At 36.6% G+C, this 25,872-nt stretch overlaps 1 protein-coding gene across 4 annotated transcripts in view; it reads left to right on the top strand.

Moving 5' to 3' along the window:
- Positions 1-22,414, top strand: part of Grm3 (glutamate metabotropic receptor 3) — a 210,452-nt gene extending 188,038 nt beyond the window's left edge. For all 4 annotated transcript variants that reach the window (XM_069996380.1, XM_069996377.1, XM_069996378.1 and 1 more), the window contains 3 exons: positions 2,139-3,205; positions 9,243-9,417; positions 22,048-22,414. In XM_069996380.1, coding sequence (XP_069852481.1) covers positions 2,139-3,205; positions 9,243-9,417; positions 22,048-22,121 — 1,316 coding nt within the window. In that variant the 3' untranslated portion in view covers positions 22,122-22,414. The remainder of the gene's footprint in view (positions 1-2,138; positions 3,206-9,242; positions 9,418-22,047) is intronic.
- Positions 22,415-25,872: the final 3,458 nt, after the last annotated feature.

Consider the following 25,872-nt stretch of genomic DNA (forward strand, 5'->3'; position numbering starts at 1 on the left):
GATTTTTCTTTTTTCATTGTTATTGGTAAACAATAGGCTGTTTTCAATTTTTTTCACTTATAAACAATCTTCTAATAAACATCATTCTAATAACATATCTCACACCTAGGCAAATTGAAATCGCTAAACCAAAAGTTTCATGCATCTTTAATTTTAAAATTTTTTATCAGATTACTGTGATAGAGGTATGCTAATAGAAATAACACTCAACAGAAAGAGAAATCTTACTTCCCTGTAACCACTAATAGAATACATATTGTCAACAATGCCAATTAGTTTTCTTGTGAATGTTAGTTTCTTCTTTGTGCTGTAAAAAATTAATACAAATGTTGTTGATTAAAGCAACTTATGTTTATTATCCAGTAATTCAGGAAGTCAGAAGTCCACACTAAACACAAAACACAATACTAAACAAAAAACAAAAGTTACAGGGCTATGAGAACAATACACTGTCTATCTTGCTGTTATATGGAATATTTAAACTTTTCATGCAGTTAGGACTTATGTGGTTTCTGTATTTTGTAGCAATTGAAAAAGAGCTTCCTCCACTCCCATGTTAATTTGCCCTTTATTTCTGGAATGTTTCTGACTGTTTTCTACAGATAAAACACTGATCTTTTCAGAACTTATTTCAGTATGCTATAAGATTTCAGTCTACCTCCATTTTTCCAGTTGCTTGAATAGTTGCCCAACATTGTGTATTAAATAAATATCTTCACTTGTTTGTGATGCCACCTTTAGCATATGCAAAATTCTAGCATGTTCTAGCGGTGTGTATTTACACATCACATTGAGAGTAGCAGCACTCTTCTAAGGAAAAAGAGGAAAATTTGCCAATGTGAAACAGCTAAGTACATAAGTAGACCAATGTAGGTGGTCAGAAAATAAGTCACCACATGTTCAGACTTGCCCTAATGTTAAAATGACAATTCAATCTTTACTACATCAAGATGACAATGACATGGTGATAGCCATGAGAGGGAAAAGATCTGCAGCGGGGAGGAGGGCAGGCAAGTAGAAAGTGAACGCACTCAGAAAGCACACCTTCCCTTCTTAGTTGATGGCTACTTTCTGGGGAATTATTACTTGAGTACAGTATTTCTAAGGAACTTCATGAAAACCAAGATTTAAGAGAATTTAAGGGAAATGTAAATAGGTGATCACCATAACCACAGACATTGATGAGAGACAAATAAGGAGCAGAATTGGAAGAGAGAAAGCTTAGATGCTCAGATACTTGCTGCTTTTATGGACTTTGAGGGAGATAAAAGAAAATGGATGGAGGTAGTAATGAAACAAACCAATTTCTGAGAGCTACTGACTCTATACACTAAGGAATAAGCTTAAACAAATAGTTTTGTCTGCATATCGTTGATTCCTTTAAGGTATCCACTTTTTATGTGATATATAGATTTGGGAGCGTTGTGTGTGTGTGTGTGTGTGTGTGTGTGTGTGTGTGTGTGTGTGTGTGTGTGTGTGTGTGTGTGTGTGTGTGTGTGAGAGTGTCTGTGGAGTATGCCAAATATACTCCAAAACATTGAAATATTAAGTTTAAAGGCTTATAAGTGGATTTCAGTATGAATCTCAATTATTTTCTTTGTGAGCCATCTGAACTGTTTAAAAAGTGCATCATGAATTTATAATGAGAACGTTTTCTTCAAGCTTAAGGTCAAAAGTTCTTCTTGTTAATTTTATATTTTCATGAAAAAATTTGAGAAAGTAAACATTTTGGTGGCTACACATAAATAAATATGCAATAAGACATGAGTTTGTGCTAAATTCCTATTGTTAAATCTTTTAAGACAAAACATTTACACACCATACAGAATATGACATGTTTGTCAGACCCCTGCTGTATAATAGCGTCTTTGAAAGAGTCTTGCATCGTACTCATTATTGTCACAGTACTTCGCAGCATTCAGAAGTGTGGTAATGTTTAACAAGTGAACTTATGAATGCCAAAGCACCTCTTAGAGCTTTCGGTGTGTAACTTTCAATGGTGAGTGATAAATTATGTCAGCTTTGTAATTCCTGTATCCTGTTATTTCAGTGGTGCTGTGTGCATGTCATTAGTGGGTCATATACAGAGAAACTTAAACAAATTTTCTGTTTTTTTTCTCTCATTTTACATATCAAAGCTCCATTCAACCCAAACAATGATGCAGATAGCATCGTCAAGTTTGACACTTACGGAGATGGAATGGGACGATACAACGTATTCAATTTCCAGTACCTGGGTGGAAAGTATTCCTACTTGAAAGTTGGTCACTGGGCTGAAACCTTATCTCTAAATGTTGATTCTATACACTGGTCCAGAAACTCAGTTCCCACTTCCCAGTGCAGTGACCCCTGTGCCCCCAATGAAATGAAGAATATGCAACCAGGTGATGTCTGCTGCTGGATCTGTATCCCCTGTGAATCTTATGAATACTTGGCTGACGAGTTTACCTGTATGGATTGTGGGCCTGGACAATGGCCCACTGCAGACCTATCTGGCTGCTTTGACCTTCCTGAGGACTACATCAAGTGGGAAGATGCCTGGGCCATTGGCCCAGTCACCATTGCCTGCCTGGGTTTTATGTGCACGTGCATAGTTATAACAGTTTTTATCAAGCACAACAATACACCCTTGGTCAAGGCCTCGGGTCGAGAACTCTGCTACATCTTGTTGTTTGGAGTGGGCCTGTCCTATAGCATGACATTTTTCTTCATTGCCAAGCCCTCTCCTGTCATCTGTGCATTACGTCGGCTTGGGCTGGGGACTTCCTTTGCTATCTGTTATTCAGCCCTACTGACCAAGACAAACTGCATTGCTCGAATCTTTGATGGGGTTAAGAATGGAGCTCAGAGGCCAAAATTTATCAGCCCCAGTTCTCAGGTTTTCATCTGTCTGGGTCTGATACTGGTGCAGATTGTGGTGGTGTCTGTGTGGCTCATCCTGGAAGCTCCAGGCACGAGAAGGTATACCCTTCCAGAGAAGCGAGAAACGGTCATTCTAAAATGCAATGTCAAGGATTCCAGCATGCTGATCTCTCTCACCTACGACGTGATCCTGGTGATCTTATGCACTGTGTACGCCTTCAAAACAAGGAAGTGCCCTGAAAATTTCAATGAAGCCAAGTTCATAGGTTTTACCATGTATACCACCTGTATTATCTGGCTGGCCTTCCTCCCTATATTTTACGTAACATCAAGTGACTACAGAGTAAGTCTTTTGTTTCTTCTTTGACTTTTCCTCTAATTTCTTCTTTCCCTTGCTCTTATATAAATGTTTTTTTTGTGTGTGTGGAATTTAAAATGGACTTTTATTTCAGCTTAGGATTGAATTGAGTAATTATAAATGCCATGATGATCCTTGATATCCTATATATAAATTAATTCATTATCTTTTGAAAGCATTAAATCAGGGCCCACATTATTTAGAACATTATGCTAGGTACAGGGGGGAAAATAAATGTAGATGTCATGGTCATTCAAATAATTTATAATCTAGTGGGAAAGAATGCCATACATGCTCATAAAACACCTTAATTTAATTGAAAAGCAACTGGAAGAGAATAAGACTTCATATCTAAGAATTTATTGAGAATACTTCAAATTAGACATGAGAAGATATGACTACAATAGATCAATCTGTAAATTAAAATAGACTTGCAACATTAAGCCCAGATTAGTTGGTTTATTCATACTTCATTGCTGTCCTAAAACAGATTAAAATACAATGCTGATTTGCTCTATTTCTAAAGTGTTAGTTATATAAACAAATATACTGAGTGGATATGAAATAGAGGGGGTGGGGGAAGGGAGTCCTTGAACTACCGAAAAGTTTTGTGGCACATGCACAAGTCATTACTCATAGAGCTGCAATAACAAATATTTCAAATACTTAGACTTCCATATAATTGCTAGCTCATCTGAAAAAAGCATCATAATTCCATCATAATTTTCCAAAATGTCACAACCACTCATTAGGCAATTTTCTATCAATAATTCTGATTTTTTTGTATACAATGACAGGATGTAAGAATATTTTCAGATGAGAGCTCTTTCTCTTAGTTCTGAAGTTCTCATCAATTATCAAACTGACGTGCTACCTGCTAGGCTAACAAGGCACCTGAAGTTATTGTCAAAGTTTTCCAGAAGCAAAACAATTTCCTTTTTATGCCATTTGTTTCACAGAATGAGTTGTAAGAATCCCTGGTTCTCTGTGTGCCAGCAATCCTGACACTGCCAAGTGCTGGAAAACGGCATCCCGAAGAGACCAAGTAGATATTAAAGTCCAATTAGATAGGGAAGGAAAAGTTCAAGATGCGTGTGCCTTCAGTTAATAGCAATATATTGTGCACTTGGAAATCATCCAGAAAGATTTTCAGGTTTTTACCACAAGAAAAAAAAAAGGTAAATATGTGAGGTAATGAAAATACCACAGTATATGCTGACCACAGCATATTTATATTTCAAAACATAACATCTCATATGATGTGCATATATGATTTCTATAAACCTGTTTTTCTTTGTTTTTCTGGTCCTGGGCCTTGAACTCAGGGTCTGGGTGCTATCCCTGAGTTTTTATGCTCAAGGCTAGTATTCTACCACTTGAACCACAACTCCATTTCCAGCATTTTGGATGAGTTAATTGGAGATGAAAATCTCACAGACTTTCCTGTCAGAGTTGACTTCAGGGTATAATGATGCTCGATAGGAAATGTACTCATTACTAACTCATGTAACTGTAACCCCTCTGTACAGTATCTTTACAATAAAAATATATATTAAAATCCATGATTCTCAGATCTCAGCCTCCTAAATAGCTAGAATTACAGGCATGAAACATGGGCATTATAAACTATTTTTAAGGAAACTAAAGCACAGACTAAAGAATCTGGCAGAAGTTAATGTATCTAGTTTATTCAAGCTATTTACCACCATGTGACTAAAGTCTAGAGGTACAATAAGGGGTGAACAAGAAAATGAATTTATACCTGGGATGATTTTTCTAGAAATAAGAATAAGATTAAAACTTTCCCAGAGAAAAACCAGGTAGTTCAGAAAGAGTGAACAGCATTGGTAAGAGACCAGTGGAAACTGGTGACTTGAGTAGATTATATCAGCAAAAGAATTTGTTTACCTAATGTTTAAGGGCTTTGAATTCTTGACGGGTTTTTTTCCTTGCTTCCTTTTTGTGGGTTGTTTGCTAAGACAAAATGTCTCATGGTAAACAGTAAGAGGGGAAGAAAGGAAATATTTCCTGTTCAATTTTTCTGGATGCTATATACACATGAGCTCACATGACCTCAATAACACTTTGGAATGCAAATTTTATTGTCCATTAAAGAGATGAGCAGACTCAGGAGAACATTAACTACTCAGTAGCACAGTTAAGAAACAATAGGACAATGGGATATTTGAAACTTTTCTCTACCACAAACTTAACATAAAATATGGATTTGAAAGAGTATACAGCAAGGAAGAATAATAGAAGTTATTATAGGTATCTAAGACAGAACAAGCAAGAATGTTGGTAAAAATACAAAAATGTAAAGAATCTTTGAGCATTTATGGATTCTTGCTATATCACATCCAAACCTTCTCAGCTAGCTTAAGAATCGAACATCGAGCTATCAAGAACCCAATACATACTTTAAATTGTATAAATAAAACTTAGGCCACGCTTTGGTGGAAAGTCATTCATTCATTCATTCATTCATGAGTTTTTGTCTGTTCATGTCCTCAATATATTTGAGCACTAAGACACCTCAGAGTAGAGCTATCAACATAGGAAGTTCCTCTTCTTTCATAACTTACTGTCTAGTAGGAAAACAGAGGAAGAACACAAAAAGCAAACTGATGAAAACAATGGCTAACTCACTAACTCAGTGATGTGTTCTGATGGGATTTTAAACTTTTTGTTCTTTGAAAGATGGTCATCCTAACATGTATCAAACACCCAGGGATAGTGTTTAAATGAAGATTTTTGACTCAAAAAGAAAGATTAGAGACCCAAAATTCTGAATTTCTGACCAGCACTCAGTGAATGGGGATGCTGATAAGCAAAGGACCATTGTTTGAGAATCAAGATGTTGTATTACAAGAAATAAATCAGTGATCTACAACAATCATGACCTTATTGCTCAAGTCATTTGCTGTTGGTGGTGGTGGTGATGGTGGTAGTGGTTGTGGGGCTTGAACTTTGGGCCTAGGCACTGTCCCCCAGGTTTTCAGCTCAAGGCTAGCACCCTACTACTTGAGCCCCAGTGCTACTTTGGCTTTTTCTGTTTATGTGGTGCTGAGGAATCCAGGACCTCATGCATGCAAGGCAAGCACTCTACCACTGAACCACCTTCCCAGTCCCCCATTCATTTTTAAACTCTCAGATTACATAAGGCCTTACAACCAGTTTTTTTTTCTAGAAATATTTTTATGAATAACCTATGTACTAAACCTATGTACTTATACCCTATGTACTAAACCTATGTACTTATCAAACAAAAAAAATATTAACATAAATTTTATTTGCTGCAGAGGTCTACTCGCCCCAGATTGGAACCTGCAATGGCTGGTTTCCCCTTTGCTTATCTCCCCAAGTCCACCAATTGCTGTCTCTCTCCCAACTATGATTAAAGGGTAATAAAGCAGAAGTAGGACAGTTCTTATGTGGCTGAATGGCTTTATGATTTTCAAGTCTCCAGGTGCCTAAAGATATATCCTTTATTATTTCCACAACTACAGGTGTTTAAAGATTCATACTGAGGATGGCTAAAAGATGAGTAAAAGATTTTTGCATGGGGTCTTCCTTGTTTTCCTGTGCTTTTTTTTTCTCCTTCAAGTCCCTGGGTGAGTTGGCTGGTAATTCTTTAGTCTGAGTTTCTCAGTGCCAAAGCCTCTTGCTGTATCATTCTAGACTCTTTCCATAACAGACTTCAGCCTGTTCTATATTGGCCAAGGGCTACCCATGATGGCTCTTGTTCAGGCCATGTTATCAATGCTCCCAACAAATATCTTTGCTTTACTAAAATCTTAGAGAACAGAAACACTGTCTCAATATAGTAGTGAGTCTTTGTGTGATGCTATTAAAGGAATTAGAATTTTTTACCTTCTCAGAAAACAAGCCCTAAGCCACAACACCTGTATCCTGTGGAGATACAAATACTTTGGGGAATAGCCACAGTAAAGCACTCTTCACTAGGCTTTAAACGAAGGGACAGTACAGCACAGGACAGTTTATTTTCCAGGATACCCTACAAAAAGCCTCCCTCTCCTCTTTTTTTGGAATGTCTAAAAAGTATGTGATGAGCTTGAAGAAGTATAGAAAAGTTTTCCTTGAAATTTTGCACATTTAAAGTTGCCTCACCCTGACTCTGGTAGTATGATATATGATGTTTTTCATTTTGACTTCATAGTCAAAATTGAGGGAGAAAAAATGCACAAATATGTGTACATAACAAATTATGCCAGATTTATCATAGCTTTTACATTATAGAATAGCTTCTTTTTTGATAAGTTGGCAATGGTTAATTATAATTGGGGGTCCAAATGTGAAAGGCATTGGAATCGTTAAAGAAGAAAAGAACTTTAGGCTAGGAATGTGGCTTAGTGGTAGAGTGCTTTCCTACCGTGCATGAAGCCCTGAGTTCGATTCCTCAGTATCGCATAAACAGAAAAGTCCAGAAGTGGTGCTGTAGCTCAAGTGGTAGAGTGCTAGTCTTAGGCAAAAGAAGCTTATGGACCATGCCTAGACCCTGATTTAAAGCCCCGGGACTGACCAAAAAAAGACAAGAATCTTAAATAACAAAGATAGATATACCTTTCACAGATAAAGTATAATTACTACAGCTAGAATTTGTTACAAGCATAGCCTAAAAATTTACATCAGAAACAAAATTAACAGACAACCCCAGCATTTGAGGGGTAGTGACAGAAGGATCATGAAGTCAAGGCCAGCCCTGGCTATCCAGAGATACCTTGTCTCAAAAAATAATAAATAAATGAAACTGAAACATTCAAAAGTTTTGTAGTCATGTGACTTTTCCAATTACTTGGTCCTAAGTTTTCCTTGATTATAAAAGAAGGTCAAAAATTTTAGGGCGGGCTTGGAAGGTGGCTCAGTGGTAGAGCAGTTGCCTTGCATGCATGAGGCCCTGGGTTTGATTCCTCAGCACCACATAAGCAAAAAAAGAAAAAAGCTGGAAGTGGCACTGTGGCTCAAGTGGTAGAGTGCTTGACTTGATCTGAAGAGCTGAGGGACAGCGCCCAGGCCCACAGTTCAGGCCCCACGACCGGACCCCCACCCCAAAAAAAGTTTAGGGCATTAAAAGTTATATTATTTGGTAATAGAATTTGCCTGGAGAGTTTGAGGAGAGGAAAGAAACCTAAATTAGTCTAGAATATCAAGGAATCTTTGAAGATCTATAGCAAATGATTACAAATCTGATATAAGAAATACTTCCTATTTTCTTGTATTAAAGTAATAAATATAGAGAGTCTAGTGTGAAATTTTCCAGCAAATATATAGGACCTGAAGCCAAGATAAGTAATAAAATCAGGGATTATGGGCAGTAAGGGCCTAAGAATGAGAAAGAAAAATAAACCCTAATTCTAAAGTATACTAACAAAAGAGATACAGAGAGAATAAAAATTCTGTGAAGGTTGAATTGTGAAAACCAAGAAAACACCAAGATTCATGGCATATAAATGATGAATCAAATTCCAAAGAGATGTCAACAAAATAAATAAAAGAAATAATAAAAACAAAAATTTATGTAATGCTCCTCCAAATACTTGCGTAGAGCAAAACCTCCAGCAGGAAAAGAAAATAGAAAAATGTTAAAAGCCAAATTTGTTCTTAAGAAACAAGCCAAGTTCATTCATTGAAAACATCAGCATTCTGACCATTTCATCACTGAATATTTGTTTCCCTACTTAAAATTCTGATTTCAGTGGTTCTGTATAAATATCTTCATACAAACATAAAGAAAATAAACAAAACAAGAAAATGCATGAGAAGCCTTGGAAAGCATTCAGGAGCAACCCACACAAGAGATGCTTACTTAGAAATCCTCCAGTTTCCACAAATATCCCCAACACAGAAGAGCCAATTTAATTACTGTATTGATTTAGCCATAATAAGAACACAATTACAACTGATTATAGGATTCTGCTGAGTCGCACTTCAGTGCTCTCGTTAGGTAACTACCTTGTTGAATCTACAGCTGGACACTTAACTAGCCAATCTTTTCTTACAGGTGCAGACAACAACCATGTGTATCTCCGTTAGCCTGAGTGGCTTCGTGGTCTTGGGCTGTTTGTTTGCACCCAAAGTTCACATTGTCCTGTTCCAACCCCAGAAGAATGTGGTAACACACAGACTGCACCTCAACAGGTTCAGTGTCAGCGGAACAGGGACCACATACTCTCAGTGTAAGTATGCAACTTGGCACTGACCCTTTCACCTATGGCATCAGACTGAAAATCAGGCTGGCAGAAACAGACAGCACAAGTCTGTCTCCATAAACAATCTCAATATAATTTTAATAAGTACTAATTCACAAAGCTCTTGACAGTTACTGACTAGGAGCTGAGGATACAGTGTAAAGCAGACAAGTCAAAGTCTATGTAAAATCTGGCAGGAAAGAAAATCATTCAATTCATAATTAGTGTTTTGACTCTAGATCACCTGATCCCTAATCTCGTTCTACAATCACTTTCATGGGTCACCTTGTGCAAGGTCATAATAGCACTGTGTTACTGGCCTCTTTACTCCTGTGACTAGGGGATTTGATGATATTGGTGTTTAGTTAGGTGTATTCTAGATGACCCAGAGACTGAGAGAGGTCCACGGAAAAAATGAAAAGGGAAGCCTGATCGAATTAGATGGAGAGGACTCCCTCCTACACACCTCCTTGAAGTCTAAAGGACTTCCTTTAATGTATTAGAACCTTTACAGGAAGAAAATCTGCTTATTTTTTCAGACTTTCTTAAAAGTATTTGGCCAAAATTGTCTTGTAAAACACACCCCAGAAAATCCTGCAATACATCTTCTGTTCTAATGGCAAGGTGTTTTTTTTCAGCTAAGAACCAGCTAAGAAGTCAGAATGAACTGAAGGATGCTAAGCTACCACTCCAGCCCAAAGATCTTTCTCCTAGAGGCTTGCAAATGTCTGAAACACTCTTTTAAAAGAATCTGTGATTTAATTCTTTCAAGTTTTTTTGTAAAGCACAAATATACCTGAAGGGCAGAGTCTTTTAAAGCTATCTTCAGTGAATTTGTGGTGTGCATTAGGAAGGATTCACTGGCAGAAGGGTGAAAGGACAGTAGGGGAGTAGAGCCACAGAAGTGAGGGAGGCTGCAAGTGACAGAGACAAATGACTGCTTCACAATTTTGCCTTAAAGGATATTTCAAAATAGCTCAGCATCACAGGGTGAGCAATCACATTAGTGCCCCAATTTCTCCAACTAAGTATAGATTTTAGCAGGGCTACTCTTTCCCCCACCAGAAAACAGAAGCAAGACTGACAGCCTGGGAGCATGTGCTCAGGGAGGCCCTGTAGATATCATAGCTCCTCAGCTGTAAGTAGCTGTGGAGTGAGGACTTACTGTCTTTCCACCTAAATTCCCAGATTTCACAATGGCTGAATCCCAGGATATGGTAAGACCTGTCAAAACATGAGAAACATGCTTATTTCTTAAGTAAAGAGATCTCTTTATCAGCATCCCTATTATAACAGCTAGCTAGTCAGAACAAGAAAGAACTGTCAATAAATAATAAAAAGCAATAATAGCTAATAGGAACAACAGAGTTTACTATGTACTAGGAATTGTGCTAAGCACAATTCTACCATTCTATATTTTCCTTATGTTCACATTCTTTGAGGTAAAGAAACCCAATTAGAGTCCACATTTTTGTCGTGGTTGAATCCAATTTTGGGGTCAACACAGGTGATTTCAAAGCCAGTGTACCTAACCACTGCATCATATCATGCTGCTTCCAAAATGCAAGCTCTGGGCTCCCATGATGTGTGGTTGTTTTTTGTAGGCTCACACAGCAAACCAAGGGAAGATGACCCTAATCTGGTCAGGACATGTTAACCTCTGGGCTCTGCTGATAGCTCAAAGCCTTTTGTGGTTATTGGAATAATTTAGCAAAGTCTTTAAGTCTTCACAAATCTTGTTCAAACCATACCTTTGAGCTCAGAAATGGTAGCATTTTCTAATACATGTATCTAGTCTCGATGATTCTGGAAGGAATAACAAGAGCACTTAGTTCTCTTCAAACATTCAAATACCACTTACACAAAATCAGTGTGCTGTGGGCACAACAGACCTATTTAAACTGTCACTGAGCTATTCCAATAAGTGAAATTCTCTTTCTTTAAGAAACACTAAATTCATTCCTCATTGTTTCATCAGTATTAATCTAATTAATTCAAGTCAATGGAACACTATTCTATAACAGAATGAAGTTTATATGATGTCTGTGTATTTCAACATCTGTAAGTAACAAATATACTCATCTGGTATTTATAATCCTGTTTTATTTATTCAGAGAAGGTTTATGTTTGTGGATTCATTTTATACTTATGAGTACCACATATCACAAGTTCTATTTTATAGGTTAGAAAATTGAGAATCAAAGTTATTTCTCAAAGATACATAATGATTTAAGAGTCAAGAGTTGACCTTGTATTTCCTGATTTGTGGCTAAAATTTTTTCCCATTTCAATCAAAGCACTGTGTATAGTCTAATGACTAAGACAGTGTCCCTAGACCATGTGTCTAGGGCACTGTTTTGCATCCTGTAGAGAAAAACACATTAATGTGTCATTAAATTTATTTACTGTGTTCTGCAAGCATTTTTTCAAAAAGAAAACAGAATTCTCAAAAGTCTTAGGGCACATTTATATGTAATAAAGGTAAGTCATACCGGGTGAATTATGAAGGTAGACAGATAGATAGATCGATAGATAGATAGATAGATAGATAGATAGACAGACAGACAGACAGACAGACAGACAGACAGACAGACAGATAGATAGATAGATAGATAGATAGATAGATAGATAGATAGATAGATAGATAGATAGATAGATAGATAGATAGATAGGCTAGTTTTAGATAAATTATATTTGCTGATAAAATGTTTATTGATTGTGAATCACAAAGGAATCTGAAAGTCTCAGGTCTGTAAAATCCATTTCTATGTGTGAACATGCTACTGACATACTGAATTTAATTCATTCACTTAATATCATAATATCCACTTCCTCCAATACATGTTCAGCTCAGTTTCTATCCATTTCCCTCCAAAATATTAGAAAGTATGTTGTTTCATAAATCAAGAAAAACTTGATGAGTGTGTAGATTATATACACTTGTATAATGGGCTTGATCAGATTTGAGTATCTGTGAGTACGAAGTGAGAGTAGACATCCTCTATAGATACCAAAATCTGACAAATGTCACTTAGATCCTTCTAGTAAGTATCATTCAGGCAATGAATTCTTTTTGGCAGTTATTACTGATTTTGCTGTTGACATTGGACTTACTCTGTCCAGATGTAAAAAAAAAATGTGATATATAGACAAGGGTAAGCAAAGATAGTACACACATTTATTCCTGCATAACAAATTTCCCCATAATCTAAGTGGCTATTTCATGGTTTTGTTCATCAGTAATTAAAGTGGCTGGGCTGGCTGGGCTGTTTATCTGCTTCACATGGCATCTGTTTGTAGTTTTCTGCCGAGACTGAGCTGATTTTGAGGATTTATTACAATTTTACTCTTGTCCTTAGTAACAGGCATGTGGGTTCTATGAGAATGGAAATGAATATTGACCTGGCCAAGAAATTCATACCAAAAAACTGGTACTAAATTTACTTACACATTCTGTGATACAGCCTGCCCAGATTCAAGGGGAAAGAGACTATCGCTCAAAGACTTTGTGGATATTTTTATTATGCTATATATTTTTTATTATGCTATATATTTTATTATGCTATATTCTCCAAATATATGCTATATTCTCCAAATTCTAAATTAGACTAGTACTTTACTTTTTCATGGATTAAGAGGCTTAGAATTTTCACATAAATTTTCAGTTCATTCTCTGGCAGATATATCACTTTGACAGCAACTGAAGTGGTTAACAACAACAACAACAACAACAAAGTATTAGTATGGGTCCTTAAAGCTAAAAAGTTTCTCCCAAAAGATGGATAAGCATGACCAAGCTCAGAAGCAGGCATAGAACAAGGAACATGGCTACGGAAATCTTGGAAACCTCATCACTGGAAAAATGTTTTACGTTACTATGTGCAAAAGAGAAATGCAAGCTATTCCTGATTCATTATATACAATGGAAGTCAGAATAAAAATGAATGAAACCTTTACCTCTTTTCCAGCAACTATACCCACATGTCAACAGTTTCCAAATGTTTCTATTAAAAATCATTTTGAAATGGAGATTTCTTAATCTCACTCAAGGATATTCTTTTCCTGCGATCTGGGGCAAAGGCTGGAAATCTGGCTTATAATAGATAATCCAGCTGGCTCAATAGAAGCTGTCCAGTAAAAAACATTTAAGAACCACATCACATAACACCCTTGTGTGCTTCAACCACTAATAACACAGGACAGAGAGGTTCTTTTACATGACCTTCAGAGGGGAAACAGGCATTGGATTCAGAGAGAGTGGTAGTCTCTCATTCTTTTCCTCATGATGACATCAGCTAGCTACATTCTCATTCTAGATCCTTCACTCCAAGGAAGGCATTTACAGAACAGAAATACCTGGCCACCTGAAAAAAAGGACAGTATAACTGAGACCACAGTATCCTAACTAGTCCTTGCGATGCTGTTCCCACACCCACATACTTAAACAAAAATCCTTCGTAGTCAGATGTAAAAGGGGCCATTATTTTGTTCTGCTTATAAGTAAAGAAAATCCTCAGAGCTGGTTTCCAAAGACAGGCAATCGAGAAAACATGTTGGGAATGAAAGAGTCACTGCATAATATTGATGTATGTACACATGAGGTTATGCTGCATAAAACTCTATAGGAGCCCTTGAGGTTGGGATTTAGGGAGATGAGTTTAGGGAGATGAGTGAACAATGAAGTGTCCTCAGAATTATTATGTACCCAGATTGGGTCCTATGGGAATTGTGTTTCTCTTGCTCATGGCTATCATTCAAATGTATATTTCATTATCATTATGATCAGCCAAGAGGCTTCTGCTAACTAATGATACACAGATCTGGGTCCCTGAGGAGATATAGACAGATGGAGATTGATGTTTCCTTACTCAGAAAGTCACCTGTTTGGGGTGAATGACGTATGGACTGCTCAATATCAAAAAATAAAACTATTTTATTACAAAGAATTTTCACATTATAAAGTGAAAGTGTATATAAAAATATTAAATGAAGTCTTCCAAAGTTATGATATAATTATTTCTGGAGCTATAGCAACAGAAAGCAGACATGTATGCATCAGACTACGTTCTTAGACCAAGTCTTTGAAGACATCCTAGTGAACAGAGATCAAGCTATTGCCAAAGGCTGAATCTGACTTTATAAAAGGAAAAATAATACCCATTTCTTCTCTGCATTGCAAGTCCAGGAAAACAGCATAATTTGCTTACACTATGAGTTCAGGGAGTTTCATAATGATACTATGTACTAGCCTGGCCAAGAAAATTAACAAGTTATTTGGTAACCCACACTGAAATGACAGTCTTCCTCACCACAGGCAAGAGTATATTACAAACATAAATCTTCAGTGGACAATAGAGGAAGAGCAAGAGCATTCAGAGTTAAGCCCAGGCAGGACACATCATATCGATCCAACTCAAATAAATGTCAATTCATTTTCCCCTTTAAAAAGCCCACAACATTCCCAAGATCCTCCTTCCATTTTTTTTCTCCCTCATTGGTAATAGAAGATAGTCCCCAGGCATAACAGGCAACCTTGCGTGTATCAGAAGGTTTCCTTTCCTTTTTCAGCATTACTATTCGATGCATCTCACAAATACTTTCCAACCTTTAAATTATTTTCTCTTTACATCTCATAATTTGCTAGGTTTTCCCCAAGCAAATAGAGTCCATTTTCTATAATAACAGAGACCACAGAAACTGGAGGTAGAAAGGATGGCTCAGGATCATTTATTCTGATAAGTACATTTCCAGATGAGGAAAAACAGGGCTCTAGCTATTAGATACTTAAGGAATTTGGCAACTGAAGTCATAAATAATGTTCTCAAAAGTGGCTTGATGATTCCTCTGGCTTCTCTGAAATTTTCTACAGCCCAGTTACAAAATTCAGTTCAGTGACTATTCTCACCATGAGAATCTTAACATCTATTAAAAAAAAAAAACAATGATTTTCTTAAGTTAACAAGGTTTTGGTAGTTCCACACCAGAGTGCATCTTGTTCTATCAACATGGGTTTCCACTTGAATCTCCTCCATTTATACTATGTTCAGTGTTAAAATCCTTGTCCATCATAGATTATTATACAGAGCTATCTACAAAACTTTTCAACAAAGTAATTTTATAAAGACAAATATTAAAATATTACTAGTAATGCCTGGCTATGTATTTCCAGTAAAGGCATACTTTCACACCTTAAATGATCCTTTAAAAGCAAGTACTACTTGAGTTAAATAAAAATGCATATTCCACCCTCTGTACTACATATTTGAAAAAGGATGCAACACAGTTCCTAGACCAAAATATTAAATGAGAAAGAGCTATTATTAAAAAGTTTCATCTGACACTAAATTTGTTATATGTCCTTTGGGAATGGAGCTATGCTCAGAATTATGTAGCTATGCTAACTTCAAAAAAGAAAAAATGCATTTATACTCTATTGTCCATAGTTTAGTTTTACATCTTCAGTACCAAAAGGCCTAACATCAATTTATTGTATTCAATTCTCTTTCCCACTTCTTTTTCCTTTTAATTTCGTAAGTGGGGAAATTTCTATGTCTACAGAACATGAAAAACTCCTTGCAAATGTGATCATGACGAGAAAATTTGTACTCCTGGTGCTTGGCATTTCTAACAAGCCAGGGAGGAGTACAAACCACCAAATTAATATGTAATGTATCAAGTGTGTGGAGAATCAAATGTATCAAAGTGATGTGGAGAAAGTCATTTAGGGAATGGACAAATCAGACATAATGAGGATAATCAGAATTAGCATATTTCTTTATAGATTGGCTTGCTTTCCTACTAACTCATATAAGCAAGATAAGAAGGAAACAGAGGAAGTGAGTCATGCTAATATCTGAAGGAAAGATATTCTAAGCAGAGGAAAGAACAAATGCAAAGGCCACAAAAGAAGACACAAAAGAGGCCAGTGTGGCTAGAAGAAAATGAATATGGCAAAAGTGAGAGCAGACAGAGCAAATCATGTGTAACTTTGAAGGTCATAGTAAAGACACTTGCTTTTCTATTGAAAGAAGTGGGAAAGCACTACAGGGGTTCCATCAGAAACCAGGCCTGATCTTGCCTTCAAAGAATCATTATGTCTTTGCAGGAAGACTCTAACACAGGTAGAATGCAAAGGGATTACTTAGGAGACTACTGTATGGCCTAGCTCATAATGTGCTTAGAGTTGCATATAATTTGAAGGTGGAGCTAATGGGATTAACTCCATTAAAAAGGAGGACAGATGCTTGACATAATTTTATTATGGTTTAACACCTTCAGCTTCAGGCTTTGATACCTAGGCATACAGCTCACATTATTCAGAGCCTCGGGATAAGGAGTTTCTCCTCCTTGAATGACTTTCTATGCATATTTGGTTAGAAAAGAAGATGGCTGGCTAACGGGTGAAAGAATGAAAAACCAGGAAAAAAAATTCTGTTGAATCCTTTCATTTACCAATTATTCACTGGATGTCAAATTTGTCCTGGAAGAGGTAAGGAAAGAGTAAAATGGCATGCTTGAAAAAGCATCCTGTAGTGACAGTGGAATGAAATAGTTGAAGACTAAATGGCACTTCTACTGACTTTGTAATTAACTTACGTTGTAGGTCACAAGAAGAAATCTTGGTTTTCGTAAAGTTCTAACTACATGAAAATATTCTCACACTCAATGTTGGATCTGTCCATTTTTAACTCCTAGGATAACAAATACAATTTCATTTTGATCTACTGTTAATAGCTAAAGACCATTACTTGGGTCATAAAGAGGAAGCAGCTTCTAAAACTTCAGTTTATATGTTGTGTTTGTTTCTGTCTTTTGAGGCAGTCTATGTAGCTCAGGCTAGACTTACCATCCTTACTTCAGCCTCTTGAGCTCCGGGAGTAGAGGCATTCATCATGAATTCTCTGTCTTTTGTTGTGAAATCTCTGATTTAGCAAGACTACTAAGCAGGGCCCACTAATGTCATTGTCTTCTTAGATAACATTTACTAATCACCACATGAAATTCCTCTGGAATGGGACAAGTGAAATTAAGATGATGAATAAGAAAACAAACTACATGACAAAATAGGAGGGCTGAGCAACACACAACTGATATTGTATTCATTCCTCTGTCCATAACATTAATATATCTAAACAAGCAAATATCCTGGGAAAAATTATTTGGGGCCAGTTGGAGTAAGGAAATGGACCAGATGGAGAAAATCTGTTCTTTTTTAATGACTTAATTTTTTGAGTGTGATGTATTACAGAGTTACAATAGAACACTGATTCTGAGGCACAAGTCTCAGTCACTAAATTGACTATGAAAATAGTAATATATAAAAATCTATTAAATGTGTTTAGGATTGATAACCCAGTTACCTGAGAAAAAGCATTCATTTTTTCCAAACCCTGGCCAATCTGATCATTACTACTGAAAGTGAAGGGGATTTCACAGAGCCAGACAAAGCTGCCACTTGAGTGCATTGATCTCCAATGCTTCACCAAGTCTGCGAAGTAAACTCTGCCTTTTGATGTGTGAATTGCTCTTTTGTGATCAATAGTGAAAGTTAGAGGATCTATTTCAACTATCTTTAGTTTTCACTTTGAATGACAAAAAACACCGTAACCTAGAGTAACTAACAGTTACTGCTCCCTCCAGCCCTAGTAAAGCCAAAAATAAGTCTGTGCACATCTTATTTCTGACAGAAAGGATGATTATAGAAATCTGCTTAACTGCACTTAAGAAAATGGGCCAAACTTACACCATTAAAAATATCTCATGAGAATTTCATCAGAATAAGAGCAAAAGCTCATCACACACATGCACACGCATGTGCGTGCATGCGCGTGCACACACACACACACACATGCACAAGTACTTTGCTCTTTCACATATTTTACTACCTTGGGGGATATAACAGATGGTCTAGTATGCAAGGCACATGTGAAATATTTATGAAAAGCAAAGTAATTGAGATAGAAAACTCATACAACAATAATTTCCTCTACTATACTCAGCAGCATGTGCAAAAATGAGAATATTTTTACATAATAGAATGCACTGATAAGAGCTACAGATAAACAAGAAAAGAAAGACAGGAAAACACAAGTTAGAGTTCCTTTCAATGAACTAAAAAGGGTTTATGGGGGAAAGTGCCTGTATAGAGATTTGATGGTGTTTTTGCTGCAGTTATGTCTTGAGAGACCTTAAATTTGTATTATCTCTCTCACAAGGCATTTAGACATTCTGACATAAAACATTCCTTTTTACATCCTTATGGAGCAGGTAGAGGATGCAAAGTTCTATAAACTTACACAGTGATCTCCATGGGGTGTATGTAGATCAGTTTTAAGTCATGCAGCTACTTTTGAAGCCCCTGCAGTTCCTGCCTAGTCAAAATTTTTAAAAAATCTCAATGCAGCAGGCAAATCAGCTCTAAAAGTGCACATCAAAGAATACAATTATATTAAGTTCCACAACATGATGGGGACTATCAGAGTAGGTTTCTGACTCAATGTCAAGAAATGGAGGTAGAGAAGGTATTAGACTGGCTCACACATGTACACACCAGTCCTTTGTTCTTCCTGACTTATCCCCATGACACATCACTCCTCTTCAATCTGCTAAAATGAAAAACCTGCCCAGAAATAATAAAACTTGATCCTGGAAAAGATAAAGGGATTAGTCAAAATGTCAGAGGCAGCATGCCTGCATGGGGAGCTCTCGGTCTGCTCCAGATCTCTCTGCAAGAGTAGTTGATACTCATTGCCTCAATGTGACTTGAAAAACTGAAAAACCTACTTGGTCCCCACACAAAGCTTTCTCCCCAAAACAGACTACTTCCTTCTTTTCCTAAAACATCCACTGGCTTCCTTGTTCTTTGAAAAGCATATACTTAAATGATGATTCAGGAAATGTTTAGAGATCTATTCATGGCCAGCCCCAGAGATTAATAATGCAACACACACACTCAATGCCACTGTATATTTCTGATCAGTAGTGTAGCTTGAGAAAAATAATAAGCAAGAAAAAGTCAGGCAGCAAACAGGCTAGAATGAGTTTTTAAAATGGATGATGTGACAGCAAGAAGCTAGTTTAGATTAGGTGGGCTGATGACAGACTTTCTGAGGAGGTGATATTTCAGACGTGGATGACAAGAAGGAGCCAGATGTGTGATGAGCAGAGAGAAGAACATTCCTGGCAGAGCCAGTGACTACTGTAAAGGAACCAAGTTGAGAAACAAACGTTGTTAGAGAACAAAGCCAAAGGGGAGAGAACAGGTGTAGGATGCAGTAAACACACAAAGAGAAGTATAAACCAAATCCTCCTGGCTTCTAAGGCTAAGGGAGAGAATTTAAACACAAAGAGAAGCTACCGGAGGCTTGTTGGTAGATGATTGATATCTGAAAATATAGCCACCCCTTGATATACAAAGGGGAATGGCTAGAGGACCACCATCACCATTTCCTGTGGCTTTCCAAATCCATGGATGTTCATGTCTCTTATACAAAATGACATAATGCTTGTATGTGCACCAATATACTTTGTATCATGTCTAAATGTACATGCTGTGTGAATAATTGCTACACTATGCTGTTAAGGGAATAACGCAAGGAAAGTCTGCAGATATCCAGTACACATTCTTTTCTGACTATTTTCAATCCATGGTTGGTTGAATCAGTGATTCAGAAGGCTGACTGTGGTCTCTCTGGGAGGCCCGAGTGTAAGTGAGTGTGATACAGGTTGCTTCAATACTCAGAATAAAAGCAATGTTGCAGTGTGGTGGATGTAGTAATGAAGTAGGTGGATGTATAGATAAAATTAGTTGAGTTTGATGATAGTTTTATTTGACATGGGGGAAACAAAAAATAGGGCACAGATTTTAGACTTCTGATGTGAGAAACTTACTGAGGAAAGGAAAGCTAAGTGGGGCAGGTGAAAATGTTGAGAGTTCTGCTTTGGACAGTTCTGCTTTCACAGGAAGACATCAAATATGCAGCTGGATGCGAGGCTGCAGAAAATGCATAATCTGGATGCCATACAGTGCTCCCCACATTTCCAGAGATCTGTGTTTTAAACTTACTTTTCCTTTATTCTTTCTTTCTCCAGCTTTGATGATTTTGGGTTGATATGAAAATAATTTGAAAGAATAAAATAAAGCTGTTAACATTTGAAGTTATTTGTGAAGCATTTTCTATCAAGTTTTTGCCTGGCCCATCCTCTGTTAAAATATTCTTAATTGTGAACATTTCAGAAAAGCTAGTGTATGCCATAGAGTTGTATTTGAAAGAAAATTGAGCATGGTCTTAACAATGCTGAGTATGTCACATGACTACAGGCACTGTGGGCAGCTATAAGTATTGGATTTCAGAGGTTTTCCTCACACAGCTATGCAAATTACAAATGTGAAAGAGGTCTGGTTTTTATAGTACTGGATCACCCAAAAATTTCAGTGCCCAGAATATAGTGAAAATTTTCCCACTGGATGACACATAATCTCAAATCTCACAATTAGTCACTTCTTTGTATAAGCTAACAGAGAAATAGATGTGGAAAATGCAATTTTGTGGAGTTAGAATATATCCTCTATCAGACACTTTAGCATGAATTTAGCATGAATTAGTCCTTAAAGAATTGGACATATATGACTGGGGAGTTTAATCTGGGCTGTGGTCAGGCAGATCAGCTTCTGCAAGTCAAACTCTTTCTCCAGAGATAGGGTTAGGGATGCAAAGAGACCTTAGAGGTAAAATAAGGTCACCACATCAACTTATTCTCTTGGTGACATGGCTTCATCCCGGGGAGAATTTGACTCCTTGCTTTTGTCCTTATACAGTAAAAGAAATATAACTAATCCAGAGCTAGGTTTCACATAAAAGCAAAGCTTTACCAACATATTTATAGTTTAAAATGGCATCTGATAAGACTAACATAAAAATAACGAATATACATATGCATAGTATACACACACTGTGACACTGTTATCACTACTGACATTAACAAAGGCATCATCCTTTTGGAATGCCTTTTGAGAATTATTATGAAATTGAAACTCTCCACACTCCAACCCTCACTAGTGTTTTCACTAAGATCATGCAACCTAAACAATGAAGATCCACCAAATCATTCTCTAAAGCAGTAGCGTTCACAGATGACTCAGGGGACCATGTAAGAGTTATCTCTGTCCAGAGAGAACTAATTAAAGGTATTGAAAACAGGAAATCATTTAACAAGCTATAAGAAAATTGCAGTAACCTTTCAGTGTTGTACACTGTATTTTAACCAGTTTTAGATTATCAACCCTCTTTTTTCAATTCCAAAGAGACTGCTTTCAGCAATGATTATGCTTATAATTCTCTAAGAGTTGACATAAGTGGAAGTACATTCCAGGACACATACTAATCCTATGCAGAAAATATTTAGAAAGTTGACTTAGTACAGCATTAAGCCATGTAGTTCATGTAGTTTATTATTATTATATATTATTATATACGTTATATGTCATCTATATTATTAATATTCCAAGATCAAGTTGAAATGAAGTTTTAGCTTAATTGTAACCACTGTCTGGGATCCTCTAGGCCATTACCTATATGGCTGATTTAACTGAGTTTTCTGTCTGCTTTTGTTTTGCAGCCTCTGCAAGCACCTATGTTCCGACGGTGTGCAATGGGCGGGAAGTCCTCGACTCCACCACCTCATCTCTGTGATTGTGATTTTGCAGTTCAGTTCTTGTGTTTTTAGACTGTTAGACAAAGTGCGCGTGTGCAGCTCCATAATATGGAAACAGAACAAAAGAACAAACCTAGTACCTTTTTTTAGAAACAGTACGATAAATTATTTTTGAGGACTGTACAGTATATAGTGATGTGCTAGAACTTTCTAGGCTAATTTTAGTGCCCGTATTATTAATAATTCCCCTAGAATATGGAAATAACCATTGTTTACAGAGCTGAGCATTGGTGACAGGGTCTGACAGGGTCAGTCTACTAAAAATAAATAAGTAAATAAATATGGTGGCAATATTAGGTAACTTTTTTCCTATGAAGTTTTTGTAGGTTCTTGTTGTAACTAATTTAGAATGAGTTTCTATGTTGTATATTAAAGTTACATTATGTGTAACAGATTGTTTTTCTTGGTATAAAAATAAGAAGCATCTGTATTAACGTAAAGATATTGGGAATAAAACCTTCAAGGTTTTTGAGCATGGTGGATAATGGTTTGTCCTTTTTGGATCACTAAAAGGTAACATGAATGTGTGGGCTTTGGAAGGAATTGCCTCTCTCTTCACACCCATACACACTCTGAACTCAAGTTGTGACCTTGCCAGGGAGTGGTGGGCAGATAGACATCTTTTGCAATGACCGAAAGAAATGACTGGAAGTGACACCATGCTTATCATAATTATGTGTAAAACCAATACACATATGGGTGTTTAGATGCCACATCTCCATGGACAACAGCTCCGAATTCCCAACTGAGGTGAAGAAAACAGTTTCTAAATACTGAACACATATACTGTGGCTGCAAGGAATGTATGGTAACTCTGAGTTCCAATATCATACTTAATTACTAGGAAGAAGACTAGAAAGCATCTTGTTATTCCATTGGGAAGTATCTCTCAACATTAATGGATAATATCCTGACAACAAAATGCAGGATATCTTATTTTCCAATGCTTTTCTAATGTCTCTGGGACAATACTCAGGCATACATTAAATTTAACTATTTTATTAATCTAAATAAAGAAGCAAACAAAGAAAGTGTAGTTAAGCTAAAACTGGCTTCTTCTTACTATGTACTCTCCTATTTCTGTCAACTTTTTAGTCACAAAGCATTTATTAGTATAAGAAATTAACCAAGAACACACCTGAATACAAGATATGTGTCAGGTACCATGAATAGAGAGTGTGTGTTTGTGTATGTGTGTGTTAGTTTTTGTGAAATAATAATGTAAAAAATTACCATAAACTATGTGGATTAAAACAAACATTTATCAAGTCAAAGTTCCTGTAGATTAGACATTTGGATTAAGGTGACAACAGGGACATTCCTAAATGTCAAGGGAAAAGGCATTCTGTACTTTTTCTGGCTGCCAAATTCTTGGGTTTATGACATTGATCCAGTCTCTGCTTCCATCTTCCCATCATTTTCTCCAGTGTGGGTCTTGTCCTCTGTGTGTCTCTTAAAAGGGCACAAATCATTGAAGTTAGCACCACAAAGATAATCCAGGATGACCTCATATCAGCATTCTTAATTACATCTTTAAAGTCCCTTTTCCAAATAAAGTAATCTCCTCATGGTCCAGGGATTAGGATGTGAACATATTCATACATATATTTGGAAAACACTATTAATCCCATAACAAAAGATGAAGAAGATGTGGTTACTGCATTTAAAAGACTAGAGAAAAATTTAATGAGTTGACTGTGACAAGGAAGATAAGTGAAAAAAAAAGAGAAAAATCAAGGCTATAATAAGAGATCCACAGGCTAAATAAAAAGGGCATAAAATAAGCAAGATATACTATTTCTAAATGTGTATGTGTGTCACTATTATGGCTTAATCCTGGGTATTGTACAACTTGTTTATCTTTTTCATTCAAGGCTGGCTCTCTCTCACTTGAGCCACACCTTCATTTCCAGCTTTTTTTTTTTTTTTTTTTGTCAGTTAATTGGATTTTTCTGCCTGGGCTGGCTTTGAACAGTGATCATCAGATCTCAGCCTCCTGTGTAGCTAGGATTACACATGGGAGCCACTAGTGCCCAGTTACTAATACTATTTTTAAAACATCCAAAATTAGTTAACAGGTGCATAAAAGGACTAACTTGAAGGAAATGAAGGAGTCAGATATTAGAAGTCTGATTTCTGGATGTATTTAAACCAACAACTTAATCAATCCAAAAATCCACCCCATAGCCAAAACAATGGTGCTCACCACTCCCTTAATTCGCATATCCACATAGGATCCCTGAATTTGGGGAGTGAGTAGGGGTTGATTGGATAGGAAATTCCATAGCACCAATGACAAAAATGAATTCTGCTGTAACTGAAACTGGTGAGATGCTAGAGAAGTGTCAGAATGAGCATCTGCCCAGGATAAAGGCTGAGAAAGGCTGATAGAAGAGAAAATAAACTCAACTACTGATGGAATGTCACAGTCTGAGCAAGGCAATATCAAATGGGGTTTGCAGAGACACAGCTGATGTGTCAAACAATTAAACTGATCTTGGATCTTTTAAAATAAGACAATCGGGTTTGTGTATGAACCAGGCCTAATGATTTTAAAGAATGGCTTTTGGTGCATGTCCACTATTTCCCAGGCCCTGCTGGTACAGTGAAAATATATTAACCAACAGCTCTTCTCCTTCCTGGCTACAAAGATTATTTCTGATTTGAAAGTGTACACTCTAACATGTGGTCTTAGACATAATTTTATTTAAAAAACATTCAACATATGTATGGAAAATAGCTACTATAGAATCTTTTATTACACAAGCCATTCAAAATAAATAGGTCCTGGGGTTGTTTAGATTTATTTTTTCATATCAATAACAACATCTCATCATTCCAGAACATAAAACTAGCTGAACCAATTCATCTTTATGGAATTTATTGAATCCAAAGAACCCCAGCTAAATGATATATTTTATTCATTAAAAAAATCATATCAGCAACAAAAAATATTAAGAAACCATATCAGTATCTATCTGCTTGATTGTCCTTGATTTTTAGGAGTATATAAGTTTTAGAGTGCTTCTATGCCCTCCCTAATTTAAATATTAACAAATGTTTCTGACCATCTAAGTTTTTCATGCTAAAAAAAGAAGTCCCTACTTTTAAACTGTGAGGCAATCCGACTTGAAAACCACACAGAAGACATAGGGGAAGAATAGCTAAGAAAAGATAGATTCCACCCAGTTACCTTCACAGGATTTTAGTTCACAGTCTCTCTCAGCTAGTCTCTGCTTTCTTCATCTTCTCACTTTAGTAGTTTCAGATCCTATAGCTTTTCAGAGAAGGGCTGTAATCCAACCTAGGAAAAGGAGATGCTAGGAGGATGGTTTATAATCAGGTTACAGATTGGCACAATTCTCATTGGTTTAGCTCTTTTACTTAAACTACAAACCAATGGTCCTCTGAAATCAGTTTTCTGACATAAAGGAAATATCAACGCTTCTAATTCAAATTAACCAAAACCTACAACCTTTAAACAGAAAATTCCTTTAATGGATTTTTAATAATAAGAAAATTCTAGCACTAAAAGCTTCCATGAGATATTTTTTCAAGGAGTGAGGTATGTCCTACCTAAACATGTAACCAGGGGCACCCTCTCCAGTGTCAGGTCTCAGTAATCTTCTCTAGAGGTATTCTCATGCATCAAAATCCCTTAACTTTAAATAGATCCATAAATCAGGCACTGCAGCTCATGCCTGTAAGCCTAGCTACTCATATCTGAGA

This window comes from Dipodomys merriami, unplaced genomic scaffold (assembly GCF_024711535.1).
Source record: "Dipodomys merriami isolate MVZ:Mamm:240054 unplaced genomic scaffold, mDipMer1.0.p SCAF_5, whole genome shotgun sequence".
Taxonomy (NCBI): domain Eukaryota; kingdom Metazoa; phylum Chordata; class Mammalia; order Rodentia; family Heteromyidae; genus Dipodomys; species Dipodomys merriami.